General features: G+C 44.8%; 1 protein-coding gene across 1 annotated transcript in view; it reads right to left on the bottom strand.

The window, feature by feature from the left end:
- Positions 1-13,519: 13,519 nt before the first annotated feature.
- The window catches only part of LOC115469568 (amine oxidase [flavin-containing] B-like), a 127,447-nt gene continuing 122,791 nt past the window's right edge, over positions 13,520-18,175 (bottom strand). The window contains 1 exon segment of the mRNA XM_030202354.1: positions 13,520-14,074. Coding sequence (XP_030058214.1) covers positions 13,919-14,074 — 156 coding nt within the window. The 3' untranslated portion in view covers positions 13,520-13,918.

An 18,175-nucleotide genomic window follows, 5' to 3' on the forward strand; every position in this document is an offset into this window, starting at 1 on the left:
AGCCATACTGGGTCAGACCAATGGTCCATCTAGCCCAGTATCTGTTTTCCAGTGGTAGCCAATCCAGGTCACCTGAGCCTGTACATCTAGCCCCGTCTTTGGCCATTTTCAAGTCCAAAATTAAAGCCCACCTCTTTACCACTGCTTTTGACTCCTAACCACTACTCACTTGCCCTGTCCTTTTACCTCTCCTATTTATTCCCTTACCCTTATTTGTTCTGTCTGTTTACCTGTCTTATCTAGATTGTAAGCTCTTTGAGCAGGGACTGTCTTTTTGTGTACGGTGTACAGCACTGCGTATGCCTTGTAGTGCTATAGAAATGATAAGTAGTAGTAGTAGTCACAAGTACCTGTCAGAAACCCAATTAGTATCAACATTCCAGAATCCCAAAGAGTGACAAGATTCCGGAATCCCAAAGAGTAACAAGATTCCGTGCAGAATCTCAAAGAGTAGCAACATTCCGTGTAGAACCCCAAAGAGTAGCAACATTCCATGCTACCAATCCCGGAGCAAGCAGTGGCTTCCCCCATGTCCATCTCAATAACAGACTAAGGACTTTTCCTCCAGGAACTTGTCCAAACCTTTTTTTAAACCCAGATATGCTAACTGCTGTTAACATGTCCTCCGGCAGTGAGTTCCAGAGCTTAACTATTCTTTGAGTGAAAAAAATATTTCCTCCTATTTGTTTTAAAAGTATTTCATGTGATTTCATTGAGTGTCTCCTGGTCTTTGTACTTTTTGAAAGAGTGAAAAATCGATTCACTTTTACCTGTTCGGCACCATTCAGGATTTTGTAGACCTCAATCATATCCCCCTTCAGCCGTCTCTTTTCCAAGCTGAAGAGCCCTAACCTCTTTAGCCTTTCCTCATATGGGAGGAGTTCCATCCCCTCTATCATTTTGGCAGGGCCGTGCCAAGGGTCTGTGGCGCCCCCCTGCAGGAGATCAGTTGGCGCCACCCCCCCCCCCCGCAGACGAACAGTTGGCGCCCCCCCTCCCCTCCGTGAAAATGATCGCTGCCCTCCCGCTCCCATGTCCCAACTGCCCGCCCTCTTCTCCCCCCCCCCCAAGATCCCTTTTAAATTTACCAGCGAAGGCGCGCCACAGCGCCAGTGAAGGAGGCGGCGCTCCCGACGTCTCTACTAGTCTTCCCCCTTCGCTCAATGTCCCGCCTTCTTCTGATGTCATTTCCTTGACGTCAGAAGAAGGCGGAACTCTGAGCGAAGGGGGAAGACTAGTAGAGACGTCGGGAGCGCCACCTCCTTCACTGGCGCTGTGGCGCGTCTTCGCTGGTAAATTTAAAAGGGATCTTGGGGGGGGAGAAGAGGGCAGGAAGTTGGGATGCGGGAGGGCGAGGTAAGCATGGCGCGGCGGGGCGCCCCCCAGAGGACGGCGCCCTCCTGCCGTGCTTACCTCGCTTACCGTGTTGGTACGGCCCTGCATTTTGGTCACTCTTCTTTGAACCTTTTCTAATTCTGTTATATCTTTTTTGAACTACAGTGACCAGAATCGAATGCAATACTCAAGGTGAGGTCGCACCATGGAGCGATACAAAGGCATTTATAATATTCTTGGTCTTAGTCTGCATTCCTTTCCTAATAATTCCTAGCATTGATTTGAGAAACTAGAAATAATGTGTGAAAATTGGCCAGGAAAACCAAAAAAATGATCTGAAGACAAAAATTGACATTTTTCTTTTCTATAAACATCCTTAGGAGTTTCCACTTGAATATTACCTTCCAGGCCTGTAAATGTTTTCATTACTGTTCTTGAGTTATCAGGAGGCTTTAATGACACAGAACCCTGAGAAAATCCTGAGGAAAAATCCCCCCTAACGATTGACAAGTGTTTCACATTCTCTCCTTACAGACCCTGGATGGCTTGAATGTTTTATTCTGTGATATCTGTGTTAGTGAAATTCAGACTGGCATTACGTGTAGTGCTGGCTACAGAATGACACGGGGATGGGGACACACGGTAACTGGGGGATGGGGAGAGAGACAGACCCCCCCCCCCCCGACCCCCCCTGGGACGGGGTGGGGACAGATCCTTTAGATTGTAAGCTCTCTTGAGCAGGGACTGTCCTTCCCCATGTTTAAACTTGTACAGCGCTGTGTAACCCTGGCAGCGCTACAGAAATGCTAAGTAGTAGTAGTAGTAGTAGATCCTACGGGGACTGGGTGGGGACGGGGACAGATCCCATGAGGATGGGGCGGGGATAGGGACAGAGCCCGTGAGGACAGGGACAAACTTTGTCCCCGTGTCACTTTCTACTTTGAAGCCTGTTAATGAATTGGACTATTCAGGGCTGTGCCTAGGGTCTCTGGTGACCCCCTGCAGACTATCAGTTGGCGCCCCCCCCCCCCCCCCCCCCCCCGTGTGGCACAAGATGCAAAGGAAATAGGAGCTGATAGATGGAGTGCATCTTTGTGGGATTGCTCAACAAATAGAGGGTTTACAACCACTTAGCTTTCGTGCTTTCATGCTCACTGGGCACATATATCATTCTCAATAGCAATCGTCGTGAAAATGATCGCTCACCACTTGCCACACTGACAGGAATTGTCAGCAATATTCTTAGAAACAAATTGCTATACATTGCAAAATAAGATAGCAGATGTAAATTCTCAAAGTGGACATATTCCAAACACTAAAATAAAATGATTTTTTTTCTACCTTTGTTGTCTGGTGACTTTGTTTTTCTGATCATGCTGGCCCAGTATCTGATTCTGCTGCTATCTGTCCTCTTAACTCTGTTTCCAGGGCTTCCTTTCCATTTATTCCAGAATGAATAAGTATAGTGCTTTTGTTGTATTCAAGGGGATGGGATGACTTTCCTATGAGGAAAGGCTAAAGCGGCTAGGGTTCTTCAGCTTGCAGAAAAGATGGCTGAGGGAAGATATGATCGAGGACTATAAAATAATGAGTGGAACAGGTAGACGTGAATCGCTTGTTTACTCTTTCCAAAAATACTAGGACTAGGGGGCACGAAATGAAGCTACAAAGTAGCAAATTTAAAATGAATCGGAGAAAATATTTCTTCCCTCAACGTGTAATTAAGCTCTGGCATTCCTTGCCAGAGAATGTAGTAAAAGCAGTTAGCTTAGCGGGGTTTAAAAAAGGTTTGGATGGCTTCCTAAAGGAAAAGTCCATCGACCATTATTAAAATGGACTTGGGGAAAATCCACTGCTTATTTCTAGGATAAGCAGCATAAAATGTATTGTACCTTTTGGGGATCTTGCCAGGTACTTGTGACCTGGATTGGCCACTGTTGGAAACAGGATGCTGGGCTCGATGGACCTTCGGTCTGTCCCTGTATGGCAATACTTATGTACTTAATCCGGTTTCTTTCAGGGGCCATGTCTCCAAATGGGTTAGTTTGGCTCATACCATGACAGGAATGAAACTCACCCCTGCACCAGGATATGTGAAGTATGGTCTCAGTCTCTCAATTCTACTGCTAAGGATCCAATACTTGTATCAGGCCAAAGAGAGCTTCCCTTTGGAGTTCGTAAGATGTAGCTCCCAAACAGCTGGGCAATGCCTCTTTATTGTGAATGTTCTGAAAACGAAGCTGACTTAAGAACGCTGATCTAGTGTCTACACAAAAAGACAGTACAGATGAGGGGCAAAGGTTATATCGAGACCTTCTCCAAGATGGCTTCAGAATGACCTCACTATGTGCCCATTCAGTGTTTTCTAAACACTAGGAACATGAAAGACACAGGAGCCCTTTTACTAAGCCGTGTAGGTACCCTACACACGCACAACGTGCTCCAATTCGGAGTTATTGCCTGGCTGCCGCGTGGCCCAGGCGGAAATTTCGATTTTTACGTGCGTCCGCTACGCGCACCTGAAAATAATTTTTGTTTTCTAGCGCACGGCGGAAACCGGGCGGTGATTGTCATTCTACACGCGTAGACCATTACCGCCTGGTTAACGCATGAGACCTTACCACTAAGTCAATGGGTGGCGGTAAGGTCTGAGGCCCAAAGGGGACGTGTGCCAATTTTTATTTTGCCGTACGTCCATTTTCGGCCAAAAAACGCTGAAAAAATGGACCTGCGTGTGTCCAATACATGCGTCTACAACAGCGCAGGCCATTTTTCAGCGCACCTTAGTAAAAGGATCCCACAGTGCACTGATCACAGAAAGACAACTACCTGGATTTCCGAGACTCTCCCAATCCGAGGACGCTTTAGTTCTCTTCCGTGACCTTGAGAAAGTTGAGATAACTGCAGTGTGGTTGATATCTAAGTGGACAATCTGGGCTGTGAGCTCAAGGTGACCCCCCTTCATGGCTCTGTGGCCAAGGCTTAATGGGGAAGGATTCATTCCCCACCATTCGACCTACAAAACCATTTGCACCCTGACCAAACTGGGAAAATTAAACCTCCTGCAAAAATACAATGTTAACTTCATACTTCAAGTTAGGTTCACATGCAGATTATCTACTTAGCATGTCAATTTAATATGTGTTGCTAAAGTAATACCCCTCATACGTTAAGCTTATTATTCAATATTTGATCATAATACCGAAAGAAGTTGTGTATCCGTAACTCAAGAAATGAAGTCTAGAATCAGAGAAAGTATGGTTCGGTTTTACTGGACAATATTTATTGGCTCTGAATTATTAATGAAACAAAATCATTACAGCTGACAAAACGCATCCAGGTGTCCCATTGAAACAAAACTTGAAAAGACGGTAAAAAGTCACAGAGGCACTTGAGAAAACATCACAGTTCAGAGAAGGCACAAAGCAAAGACACGGATAGCTCTGAATCTGGCACATTTGATATCCAACACAAAAAACAGAAGAAACTAGTCTTCGCAAAAAAGCAAAATTGCAAACGAAGACAGCGAAGATGACTAAGAAAAAATTAAAAAATTAAAAATGGAAAAGACAACACATCAGGTAAAAATCCAGTTAAAAATACAATTTTAATGGTAAATGAACAAGATGAAAAATACATATACAGTTAGAATGTGTACAGCTGTGTTTCGGCCTACAAGGCCTGCATCAGGAGTCTTTCAACATCAGATATGATAAGACGTGTATTCGTCTTTCAATTGTAGATTTTGTTATGAAGCTGTAGCATCTCTTGGATCAGACTACCCGCCAACCCCCGCCAGCCGAAGTCCTCCTCTTCTCTGGCACAGCCGCGTTGCTGATCTGCAAGCAAGGCTTCTGTTTCTGTGAGTCTGACGTCCTGCACGTTGTACGTGCAGGACGTCAGACTCACAGAAACAGAAGCCTTACTTGCAGATCAGCAACGTGGCTGCGCCAGAAAAGAGGACTTCGGCTGGCGGGGTGACCCCTGCCAGCAAAGGTACCCGACAGTGGCGGCATGGGAGGGTTGGTGGCGGGAGGGGGGGGTCGAGAGGGTCGGCGGCAGGGGGGGCCAGGGCCAAATGTATGGGGGCCCATGCCCCCGTGGCCCCACGTAGCTATGCCCCTGAGTTGCTGTAAGCTCTACGCGCATGTAGAGTGCACCAAAATGAGACTACCGCCAGGCTAGTGCACTCACCTGGCGGTAATGTCAGATTTGGTGTGTGCCCATAAAGCCTGGATAAATTATTTATTTATTTCATCCTACACACACCAGTTCCGGTGGCGCACGCTAGATCAATGAGTGGCATTAAGGACTTAGGCCAGTTTTGGACAAGCGCTGGTTTCATTTTTACCGCAGGCCCTTTTCCCGTTCCATTAAAAAAACCCATTTTTTTCTATATACGGTAAAAACTGGCTCAGCGTGCGCCTAATACACACGCCTACACTACCGCAGGTCCCTTTTTACCATGGTTTAGTAAAAGGGCCCCTAAATGTGGATACTCTGGTGTTATGTGGCCAGGGCCGGTCTTAGCAATTGCGGGACCCTGTGCAGACCAGTTCAGTGGGGCCCCACGCTTGCACCCTCCCCCCCACGCCTGCCACCATAGGCCATAATTTATCAGAGTTTAAAAGGAGGTTTAGAGCTCTCAGAAGCCCACCTCACCCCGTACCTTGATGTGCATCCACCACGTTTCAGTAGAGAGCGGCAGACAGTGGCACCGATTTTCATATCCTGTCAGGTGCCAAGCCCAGATCCTCTTCACTGCTGCATCCCGTCATTGCGAAAGCAGGAAGTGACATCAAAAGGGGGTGGGACGCAGCAGTGAGGAGGCTCTAGGCTCAGCAGCTGACGGGATATGGAAATCACTTCCGCTGCCTGATGCTCTCTACTGAAACGTGGATGCGGCGAGGTGTTCCGAGACAGGAGGACAGACGTGCCAGGGATGCGGGGCCCTGTGCGACCGCCCCTATCGCCCATGCCTAAGACCGGCCCTGTATGTGGCCTTAAATAATAGCTGCCTATCGGAGCGAAGATGACCACTCTGAATGCACTCGGTCTCCCTCAAAACAGCCAAAGGAGAAAAGGTTGTAATATGATTAAAAGCTTAGAGCTGCTGCAAGGTTAACAGCTAGTATCAATCACTTGAAGGAATAAACAACGTTATGTGGGCAAACGTGCTTATACATGGCTGGTCAGGAAAGTCAGATTAAGACGAATGCTTTTTGTCCAACTGAGTCCAGCAGGCACAGGCAGATACATTGACTTATCTAGCATCACACAGTCTTTGTGGCAGATGGGAGCTGGAACTCATGTCCCAGAGCATCTACTAAATCGTATTCCAATGCTAAAAGAGAATTAATTCTCATTCTATGAGTTGTCAAGAGGTGTATGGTCGGCAAAGAGAAACAAATGCATGTAAGTACATAAGTAATTCCACACTGGGAAAAGACCAAGGGTCCATCGAGCCCAGCATCCTGTCCACGACAGCGGCCAATCCAGGCCAAGGGCACCCAGCGAGCTTCCCAATCGTACAAACATTCTATACACGTTATTCCTGGAATTGTGGATTTTTCCCAAGTCCATTTAGTAGTGGTTTATGGACTTGTCCTTTAGGAAACCGTCTAACCCCTTTTTAAACTCTGCCAAGCTAACCGCCTTCACCACGTTCTTCGGCAACGAATTCCAGAGTTTAATTATGTGTTAAACTTTGGGATTCGTTGCCGTAGAACGGGAGCAGCTGCTAAAAATTCATACAATTGTTTGAATTTCAAACAATTCAAAGCAGCGTTTTTACCTCCCATAAGTACATAAGTAATGCCACACTGGGAAAAGACCAAGGGTCCATCGAGCCCAGCATCCTGTCCACGACAGCGGCCAATCCAGGCCAAGGGCACCTGGCGAGCTTCCCAATCGTACAAACATTCTATACATGTTATCCCCGGAATTGCGGATTTTTCCCAAGTCCATTTAGTAGTGTACAATAGCCATCAATTATAAGAATAGTCATACTGGGTCAGACCAATGGTCCATCTAGCCCAGTATCCTGTTTACAACAGTGGCCAATCCAGGTCACAAGTACCTGGCAAAAAAAAAACCCCAGCTAGGATGGGTGAGCAGCACTGTTTTGAAAACGCACCATTACTATGTTGTTATGCATGCATACCGGATATTTACGACTCAAAGAAACCCATAAAAAAGTGAAAATGTGTAAGTGCTGATAATTCAGTGGGCTGACATTATCTAGAAAAAATATCATGAGTGACATCACTGGTACACAAACCAGCTTATAATCGAAAGAGAAAAACGCCTATATTGCGACCCAAATCGGGAGATGAGCGTCTGTCTCCCGTGGGCGCCCAAATTGGTATAATCGAAAGCCGATTTTGGGCACCTCCAACTGCAGTCTGTCGCGGGAATGAACAAAGTTGACGGGGGCATGTCGGAGGCGTGCTGAAGGCGGGACTGGGGCGTGGTTATCGGCCGAGGAGAGATGGGCATCTTTAGCTGATAATCGAAAAAAAAAGGCGTTTTTACCGTGATTTTGGGTCACTTTTTTTGGACCCTTTTTTTCACGAACAAAGTGCCCCAACTGACCACTGGAGGGAATCGAGGATGACCTCCCCGGACTCCCCCAGTGGTCACTAACCCCCTCCCACCAAAAAAAAACCCACTTTAAAAACTTTTTTTCCAGCCTGTATGCCAGCCTCAAATTCCGTACCCATCTCCATGACAGCAGAATGTGTTCTATCCTGTGACAGCCTTTCCCTGGTTCTGATGTGGCTCTCGGGTGAGTGTGACACCTTTTCTGTTATGCCCACTGCAGAGTCACATCAGCAATGCATTGTGGTGGGTGTAGGGTATTGGGCTCCGTGATTCCACTAGCTTGTGGCAAATGCTCACGATGTTGGTAGTTGGTAGGCTCTACTTTTCCCCCTGCTTTCTGGGTCAGAGTGTGCCCTGTTTTGTTTCCGGTAGTCCATGAGGTAGTGGCCATTTTTGTAAGCCAGTTTTAGATCCCTTTCACGTGTTAGCCACGTTACAGAACTTAGTTCTTCCCTTGAATGTGGCTGAAAGAGGGCATTGTACACCATTCTGCCAGCTCGGACCTACTGCTCATCTCAGTACCAGGGAGACTCGTTGCCAGTGGGGCACAACCTCTGATCTGCAGTTAACTGTGAGTAAGCGTGCTTATTCCAATAAAGGACGTTTTCGGAGAGATTAGTCTTCAGGTGTCAACTGGTGTGCCAATGTTATATAGCAGCAGCCAGTCCTAGAGGCCTGCGTGTATGCAGGTCCCTGGAGCACTTTTAGTGGGTATCGCAGTGCACTTCAGCCAGGTGGACCCAGGCCCATCCCCCTCTACCTGTAACACTTGTGCTGGTAAATGGAAGGCCTCCAAAACCCACTGTACCCACATGTAGGTGCCCCCTTCACCCCTAAGAGCTACCGTAGTGTTGTACATTTGTGGGTAGTGGGTTTTGGGGGAGGGGAGTTGGGTGTTCAGCACCCGTGGAAAGGGAGCTATGCATGTGGAAGCTTTTTCTGAAGTCCACCGCACTGACCTAGGGTGCCCAGTTGGTGTCCTGGCATATCAGGGGGGCAAGTGTACTACGAATCCTGGCCCCTCCCACGACCTAATGGCTCGGATTAGGACGTTTTTGAGCTGGGCGTTTTTAGTTTCCATTATCACTAAAAAAACCAAACGCCCAGCTGAAAAACGTCCATTTTTTCAAAAATACGGTCTGTCCCGCCCCTTCACGTACCCGTTCTCAGAGATAGACGCCCATGGAGATGGGCGTTCGCGTTCGATTATGCCCCTCAAAATGTCTCTTTCCATATGAATTGTTGTGTCTACTAAAGTGACCCCACAACCAGATAACTTTAGTCTGTTGTTGCTTTTCATTAATGCAGAGTCGTTACCAATTCTTTAACTCCATGGAATAACTAGAGCAGTGCTTCTCAACCCAGTCCTTGAGGCACACCTAGTCCCATCAGGTTTTCAGGATATCCACAATGAATATACATGAGATAGATTTCCATGCACTGCCTCCTTGCTTTGTAAATCTATCTCATGTATATTCATTCAGGGTTGCCAGCAGGGAAAAATTTTCCCAGCCCAAAACCAGCCGTAAACCCGCCCAAAAACCGCCCGCAGCCAACCCCCACCCCCCGCGTCACCAAACCCCGCCCACCGCATCACTAACCCCGCCCCCGCATCACTAGCCCCGCCTCCCACATCACTAGCCCCGCCCCCGACGTTACCCCTGACGTCAACTCCGCCCCTGAAAGGCTTCTATTGGACCAAATTGGACCAATAGAAGCCCCGGCAGCGGGAAAACCGGCCAATCGGCGGCCGCGAAAACCCACCCAATCCCGCACCGCGGCCGCTCTAAAACCCGCCCAAATCCCCACAACCCACGTGATTCGAAATTTCCCCGCAGCCGTTCCCAAAAAGCCGCCCAATTCTGCGGCTTAACCGCAACCTTGCCGACAGTGTATTCATTGACAATATACCACCTACTGAGCTCTCTCTCTCTATATCGAGGCTACACAATGCTTTACCTATTTTGCCACAAAGTAACCACTGTAATATATTATATTGCTTATAAAATTTTTATTTTCATATTCTTGTAAGCCTTTGGCTCATCCTTATTATATATCAGTTATTACCATGAATTATCAGAACCTATTTTCTCCTAATCACACATGCACTCAAATCATCCACTCATCCCTTAATCAAATATAGTCTAACCTAATAACTCTCTTAATTCAATGAATATATAAACAAATACACAGGTCCATGACTAAGACCACACACAAGGCATGAAATAACAGGTTCCATATATTAGTCCTTTTGTCAAACCTGTTATTTCATGCCTTGTGTGTGGTCTTAGTCATGGACCTGTGTATTTGTGTATATATTCATTGAATTAAGAGAGTTATTAGGTTAGACTATATTTGATTAAGGGATGAGTGGATGATTTGAGTGCATGTGTGATTAGGAGAAAATAGGCTCTGATAATTCATGGTAATAACTGATATATAATAAGGATGAGCCAAAGGCTTACAAGAATATGAAAATAAAAATTTTATAAGCAATATAATATATTACAGTGGTTACTTTGTGGCAAAATAGGTATATTCATTGTGGATATCCTGAAAACCTGATGGGACTAGGTGTGTCTCAAGGACTGGGTTGAGAAGCACTGAACTACAGTTTTAGGATTTTTCCATGCCTCTCGAATCCTCTTGAAAAACAATAGCATGAGAAATTAGTGTTAAAGCTCCGGGTCCTGATGCCTCTACAGATAACATAGGGCTCGATAAAAAGTGTGATTCAGGGCCCTGTTTACTAAGCCGCGTTATAGGCGTGTTAGTCTTTTTAATGCGCGTTAACCATGTACGCTCGTTAACCGTGTACAAGCCTACAATAGCCCTATAGCCACCTACACGGTTAGCGCACATGCTAATTGGAGGCGCGTTAAAAACACTAATGCGCCTTAGTAAACAGGGCCCTCAGACTCCTGCACACCTCATAGCAGAGGACAGAGATTTCCAGAAAAACATCCAAACAAGTCAACTTGGAAGACCTCAGGGATGCAAGTTTTGACCACAACTTTAACAACAGCGTCTTGTATGGGGGCTTCTAATCTGGACTTCAGGAGAGAACATCTGGGTTGCCCGAGACTTAGCAGCAAAGTACTCCATTTGATCAGCAACCGGTTTCTTTTTTTGATCATTTCTATATTCACGGCAACATAGGATACGCCACGCAAAGAATATCTATAAAAACCACTATAAAATAATGAGTGGAGTTGAACGGGTAGATGTGAAGCGTCTGTTTACGCTTTCCAAAAATACTAGGACAAGGGGGCATGCGATGAAGCTGGAGTGCAGTAAGTTTAAAACAAATATGAGAAGATTTTTCTTTACTCAGCGCGTAATTCGACTCTGGAATTCGTTGCCGGAGAATGTGGTTAAGGCGGTTAGCTTAGCAGAGTTTAAAAAAGGTTTGGACGGCTTCCTGAAGGAAAAGGCCACAGAATGTTATTAAATGGACGTAGGGAAAAAAAATCCACTACTCCTGGGACAAGCAGTACAAAATGCTTTGCTCCGTGGATCTTGTCGGGTGATTGTGACCTGGATGGGCCGCTGTCGGAGACAGGGTGCTGGGCTAGATGGACCGTCGGTCTGTCCCAGTCTGGCGATGCTTATGTCATACGTCTTAACTTCATTTGAAGAAAAAGAACTCGCCATGTTAAATTGCCACAATGACTTATTAATATGTTTGGATATCAAATAGTTTTAGCGCTATCTGCTGTTTATGAAGGTGTCAAAAAATGATAACTCTACAGTATTTTGATTTTATAATTCCATTACAAATAATCATTTAAAAAAAAAAGATATCTGGGCTGATCTGTTTGATGGCAGTGCAGGACATGGTCATTAAACTGATTGCTATTTAATTCCCAAGCCTAGTTTCTGCTCCTTGTGCTATCGGGAGCTGAGGTGGCCACATATTCAGAGTCTTCGGGGGTGGGAAGGGGGGGAGCAAGGAGTTCCGTCCTTCATTGAACAGTGATACTTACTGGCCAGATTCAGCTTTATTTATTTTTTTTTGTTGTTGTTACATTTGTACCCCGCGCTTTCCCACTCATGGCAGGCTCAATGCGGCTTACATGGGGCAATGGAGGGTTAAGTGACTTGCCCAGAGTCACAAGGAGCTGCCTGTGCCTGAAGTGGGAATCGAACTCAGTTCCTCAGGACCAAAGTCCACCACCCCTAACCCTAACCACTAGGCCACTCCTCCACTGTTGCTACTATTTGAGATTCTACATGGATTGCTGCTATTCCACTAGCAACATTCCATGTAGAAGTTGCAGATCAGCAATGTGGCCGCGCAGGCTTCTGCTTCTGTGAGTCTGACGTCCTGCACGTACGTGCAGGACGTCAGACTCACAGAAACAGAAGCCTGCGCAGCCTTCTACATGGAATGTTGCTAGTGGAATAGCAACATTCCATGTAGAATCTCCAATAGTAGCAACATTCCATGTAGAATCTCCAATAGTAGCAACATTCCATGTAGAATCTCCAATAGTATCTATTTTATTTTTGTTACATTTGTACCCCGCGCTTTCCCACTCATGGCAGGCTCAATGCGGCGGGCAATGGAGGGTTAAGTGACTTGCCCAGAGTCACAAGGAGCTGCCTGTGCCTGAAGTGGGAATCAAACTCAGTTCCTCAGTTCCCCAGGACCAAAGTCCACCACCCTGACCACTTGGCCACTCCTCCACTGTTGCTACGATTTGAGATTCTACATGGAATGTTGCTATTCCACTAGCAACATTCCATGTAGAAGTCGGCCCTTGCAGATCACCAATGTGGCCGCGCAGGCTTCTGCTTCTGAGAGTCTGATGTCCTGCACATACGTGCAGGACGTCAGACTCACAGAAACAGAAGCCTGCGCAGCCTTCTACATGGAATGTTGCTAGTGGAATAGCAACATTCCATGTAGAATCTCCAGTAGTAGCAACATTCCATGTAGAATCTCCAACAGTAGCAACTTTCCATGTAGGATCTCCAATAGTAGCAACATTCCATGTGGAATCTCCAACAGTAGCAACATTCCATGTAGAAGTCGGCCCTTGCAGATCACCAATGTGGCCGCGCAGGCTTCTGCTTCTGTGAGTCTGACGTCCTGCACGTATGTGCAGGACGTCAGACTCACAGAAACAGAAGCCTGCGCAGCCTTCTACATGGAATGTTGCTAGTGGAATAGCAACATTCCATGTAGAATCTCCAGTAGTAGCAACATTCCATGTAGAATCTCCAACAGTAGCAACTTTCCATGTAGGATCTCCAACAGTAGCAACATTCCATGTAGAAGTCGGCCCTTGCAGATCACCAATGTGGCCGCGCAGGCTTCTGCTTCTGTGAGTCTGACGTCCGACGTCAGACTCACAGAAACAGAAGCCTGCGCAGCCTTCTACATGGAATGTTGCTAGTGGAATAGCAACATTCCATGTAGAATCTCCAATAGTAGCAACATTCCATGTAGAATCTCCAATAGTATCTATTTTATTTTTGTTACATTTGTACCCCGCGCTTGCCCACTCATGGCAGGCTCAATGCGGCTTACATGGGGCAATGGAGGGTTAAGTGACTTGCCTGTGCCTGAAGTGGGAATTGAACTCAGTTCCTCAGGACCAAAGTCCACCACCCTAACCACTAGGCCACTCCTCCACTATCTTGCTTGCATGCGTACTGGATTGTGAAGGGAACCACAGTGTATGACTGTTGGTCAAATACCATTGTTGCAAGGTACCATTGTTGAGCTAGTTGAGTGGAGGGGTAAAAATTAAGAAAACCAGGTGAGAAGCTACAAAATGAAGGCCCAGAGCGGTGTAGCCCCAGCAGTGGCTTCCCAAAACTGTTTTAAGAGGAAACTGCTAGGCTCAAAAAGCAACACTGAAAAAAAAAATACAAGTTCAAAATAAAGTATCAGTTCAAAATCAGATGACTCCCAGTTAGTCAAGAAGTAGAGCTGAGATAAACAGGCCTGTGGCTTCCAGGTTTCTCCTTTTCATTTCCGAAGGATGAGTCCCTTTCTGTAGGTGAAGAGGCTGAGGGCGGTAGCTGAGGCGAGCAAAGCCGAGAATCCCATCAACCGCAGCAGGCCCTGTATAGACGGCAAATTCCTCTCCCAAAATGTTGTCACGATTGGCCAGGCAGGGACGTCCTGCGAAGAGAAAAAGAGACAGTCCTATAAGCTAAGAAAGAAGCACCAGGGAGGTTAATTCCATACAAACAACTCTTCCCAGGATTTCACAGTCTGGAATAACCGTATCTAACATAGTAACATAGTAGATGACGGCAGAAAAAGACCTGCACGGTCCATCCAGTCTGCCCAACAAGATAAACTCATATGTGCTACTTTTTGTGTACACCTGACCTTGATTTGTATCTGCCATTTTCAGGGCACAGAACGTGTAAGTCTGCCCAGCACTATCCCCGCCTCCCAACCAGCTCCGCCTCCCACCACCGGCTCTGCCACCCAATCTTGGCTACTTAGAAGTCAATCTGCTCTGTTTCTGAAAACCTGCAAAATGTCACCTTTTTCTAAAACTTGATTCACAACTTCTTCCACCTTTCATCCAATCAGAAGCCTCTTTTTCTAAATTTAAGCAATTGTTGAAAACACATTTTTTTTTCAATTAGCCTTTGGCCATTCTGTTTCAACCTCACGAGAGGTTGAGGTTACCACTGCAGCTACCTGAAGAGCTGAGGCTTGTTGTAGCAGGAATTAGGCACCCCGGACCAGGAATGGACTGACCGTACAGGCAACCGGTCAGTGCCCAAGGGCCCAGAGCTTTGGGATGGGGGGGCAGTGCTTTCCTATCACATGCCCGATGTGTGACGTCCTTTTCTTTCCTCCAGAACTGGGACCGGGACACTCCCACCCCTGACCCCCCCCCCCCCCCCTTCGCACTCGGGTGGTGGGGTGGAGGCACCGGCAGCTAAATCGGCCATCTGCAGCTGACACCAGAACTTCCCTCTGATGCAGCCCGCCCCTTCTGATGTCACTTCCTTCTTACACAAGTGTGGGCCATGGCAGAGGGAAGTTCCACGTCAATGGCAGATAGCCAATTTAGCTGCAGGACTAAAGGAAAAGGTCACTGGCAGGGGTAGAGGGAGGCAGCAGGACAAGAGAGGGGCAGCAGGACCGGGGGTGGGGGGTGGGGGTGGGGGAATGGTGCTCATTGTCCAAGGGCCCAGACTACTCTCAGTCTGCCCCTAGTTGGCAGTGATTGTTTCCTGTTCTATATACATTGACGTTCCTCTACATTTTTAGTTCCTTTTATTAATTTTAATTTGTAAACCGCTTTGGCCAACTCTGTTGTTTTAGCAGTATCAAGTTTTTAATAACTTAGAACTATAACTAAACTATAAACTTAGGTGTTGATGGATCTTCCAGCACAAGTTAATAATTTGAAAAAGTCGACAGAGACACTTACCCATCAACAGAAGGTTTGGCGAGTTTAGTGAGGCGTTTACGAAGAGAGGGAGATAACGTGAATGAAAATTGTCCACAAAACAAGTGCGATTAAGTAAATTTCAGTCCGACTTCATTTCCTTATTTCAGTAGTTGTTCCTAATTGAAAATTATACGTTTACTTTTTCCCTCCATTTTTTGGAAAACGTCATTTCCTTTATTTCATCTATTTAAGAGACGCTGACACTACCGCCATTTTTCAATACATCTCACATTTGTAGACATCTCTTCGGAGAGGAGGTAAGCACTAAGATCTAGAACTTTTTCTGTGCTCCTTGGTATTAAACCATCACGCATACAATTTTAAAATTTAGTTAATAGATTTTTGTTATTTTAAATAGATAAAACTTTTGTGAATTTAGAATTCATATGTTTGTAGAAAGATATATATATCAATATAGCAGCACTTATTAAATAAACGTTTTGAAAAATTTCCACTGAAGATCATTTTTGTTCATAGACTCCCGACAGCTTGATACAGATAATTTCTCATGTGATTCAGATTTTAACGGTTGTTAATATACAAATAACATAGTAGCATCGTTTTAGTAGATGTTACAATAGAGATCCTAGTGCCCTTAATATATAAATAATATTAGTAACATCGATTCTATAGATGTTACAATAGAGATTTCAGTGCCCATCATATTACGTTCTTTTGCTTATTTCATAAAATCACGTTATTTCAAACCTTTAAACTCATTTTATCATAAACTCATGTTTTTTTCTCGCAGTATAACCAGTTTTTTGTTTCTCTTGCAGTATTACAAGTTCGTTTTGCTTTTTAATATATATTTTTAGAAGAGAGGAGGTAAGTTAGTCCAGCCTCTATATATTTGATTAATCACAACATTAGCACATTCATACATAGAATTTTCCGTTCGTATACAGAGATTCCATTAGATTCAGTTTTCAATATAGAGTCTATAATATTTATTGTTACTTATTCAATGTCTCTTAACTTAGCGCTTAGCCCCTTCATTTTATCGCTCCGTTCTATACTGGTGTTACATAAGTACATAAGTACATAAGTAGTGCCATACTGGGAAAGACCAAAGGTCCATCTAGCCCAGCATCCTGTCACCGACAGTGGCCAATCCAGGTCAAGGGCACCTGGCACGCTCCCCAAACGTAAAAACATTCCAGACAAGTTATACCTAAAAATGCGGAATTTTTCCAAGTCCATTTAATAGCGGTCTATGGACTTGTCCTTTAGGAATCTATCTAACCCCTTTTTAAACTCCGTCAAGCTAACCGCCCGTACCACGTTCTCCGGCAACGAATTCCAGAGTCTAATTAAACGTTGGGTGAAGAAAAATTTTCTCCGATTCGTTTTAAATTTACCACACTGTAGCTTCAACTCATGCCCTCTAGTCCTAGTATTTTTGGATAGCGTGAACAGTCGCTTCACATCCACCCGATCCATTCCACTCATTATTTTATACACTTCTATCATATCTCCCCTCAGCCGTCTCTTCTCCAAGCTGAAAAGCCCTAGCCTTCTCAGCCTCTCTTCATAGGAAAGTCGTCCCATCCCCACTATCATTTTCGTCGCCCTTCGCTGTACCTTTTCCATTTACGTTTTTTCAGGTACATGTTATCACAATATATACTTTTTCTATTGTTTTATTTAGCATTATCTTACATGCTTCAATCTACAAAAGCATTTTGTTTTCTCTGTATTTCATTAATTATTTTTATATCACTTTTATCCTTATACACACAGACCTAAGAGAGTTTTGTCTTGTTATTTCCCTTGGAGCACACATTCCGAGTTATATTTTCTGAGGTACTTTACAATTCATTTATTTCATTTTAAAATTGTCTTTTTTGGGTATCATTAACCCATTATATTCATGCGCTATTTAGTAGCTATTCGATTTTGATGTGAAAAAAAAACATAAGATTTGGTTCATTGTCACGATTATTTAAGACTAACATATGTTTACTACAAATGTATAAATTCTTCTTTAAATACATATACCCATATACTATTCCATATACTTTTAATCATAATTTTTATAATTTGCATATAAATACATTGTTCATTTTCACAGACTGATGTATTGTTTAAAGTATAATCCATGTGTTGTAATAATCCATAATTTTTAATAATTCATAATTGTTAAAAAAATTAAAAAAAAAAAAAAAGACCTTTTTAAAACTTCACATATATGTTTGACTTTTATCACTCAATGTCATGTTATTAGATTGAGTCAAAGATAATTTTCCGCTCGTTTGTTTGTTCATTTATGCTATACAGTGGGGGAAATAAGTATTTGATCCCTTGCTGATTTTGTAAGTTTGCCCACTGACAAAGACATGAGCAGCCCATAATTGAAGGGTAGGTTATTGGTAACAGTGAGAGATAGCACATCACAAATTAAATCCGGAAAATCACATTGTGGAAAGTATATGAATTATTTGCATTCTGCAGAGGGAAATAAGTATTTAATCCCTCTGGCAACAAGACCTAATACTTGGTGGCAAAACCTTGTTGGCAAGCACAGCGGTCAGACGTCTTCTGTAGTTGATGATGAGGTTTGCACACATGTCAGGAGGAATTTTGGTCCACTCCTCTTTGCAGATCATATCTAAATCATTAAGAGTTCTGGGCTGTCGCTTGGCAACTCGCAGCTTCAGCTCCCTCCATAAGTTTTCAATGGGATTAAGGTCTGGTGACTGGCTAGGCCACTCCATGACCCTAATGTGCTTCTTCCTGAGCCACTCCTTTGTTGCCTTGGCTGTATGTTTTGGGTCATTGTCGTGCTGGAAGACCCAGCCACG

This window comes from Microcaecilia unicolor, chromosome 4, assembly GCF_901765095.1.
Source record: "Microcaecilia unicolor chromosome 4, aMicUni1.1, whole genome shotgun sequence".
NCBI lineage: Eukaryota > Metazoa > Chordata > Amphibia > Gymnophiona > Siphonopidae > Microcaecilia > Microcaecilia unicolor.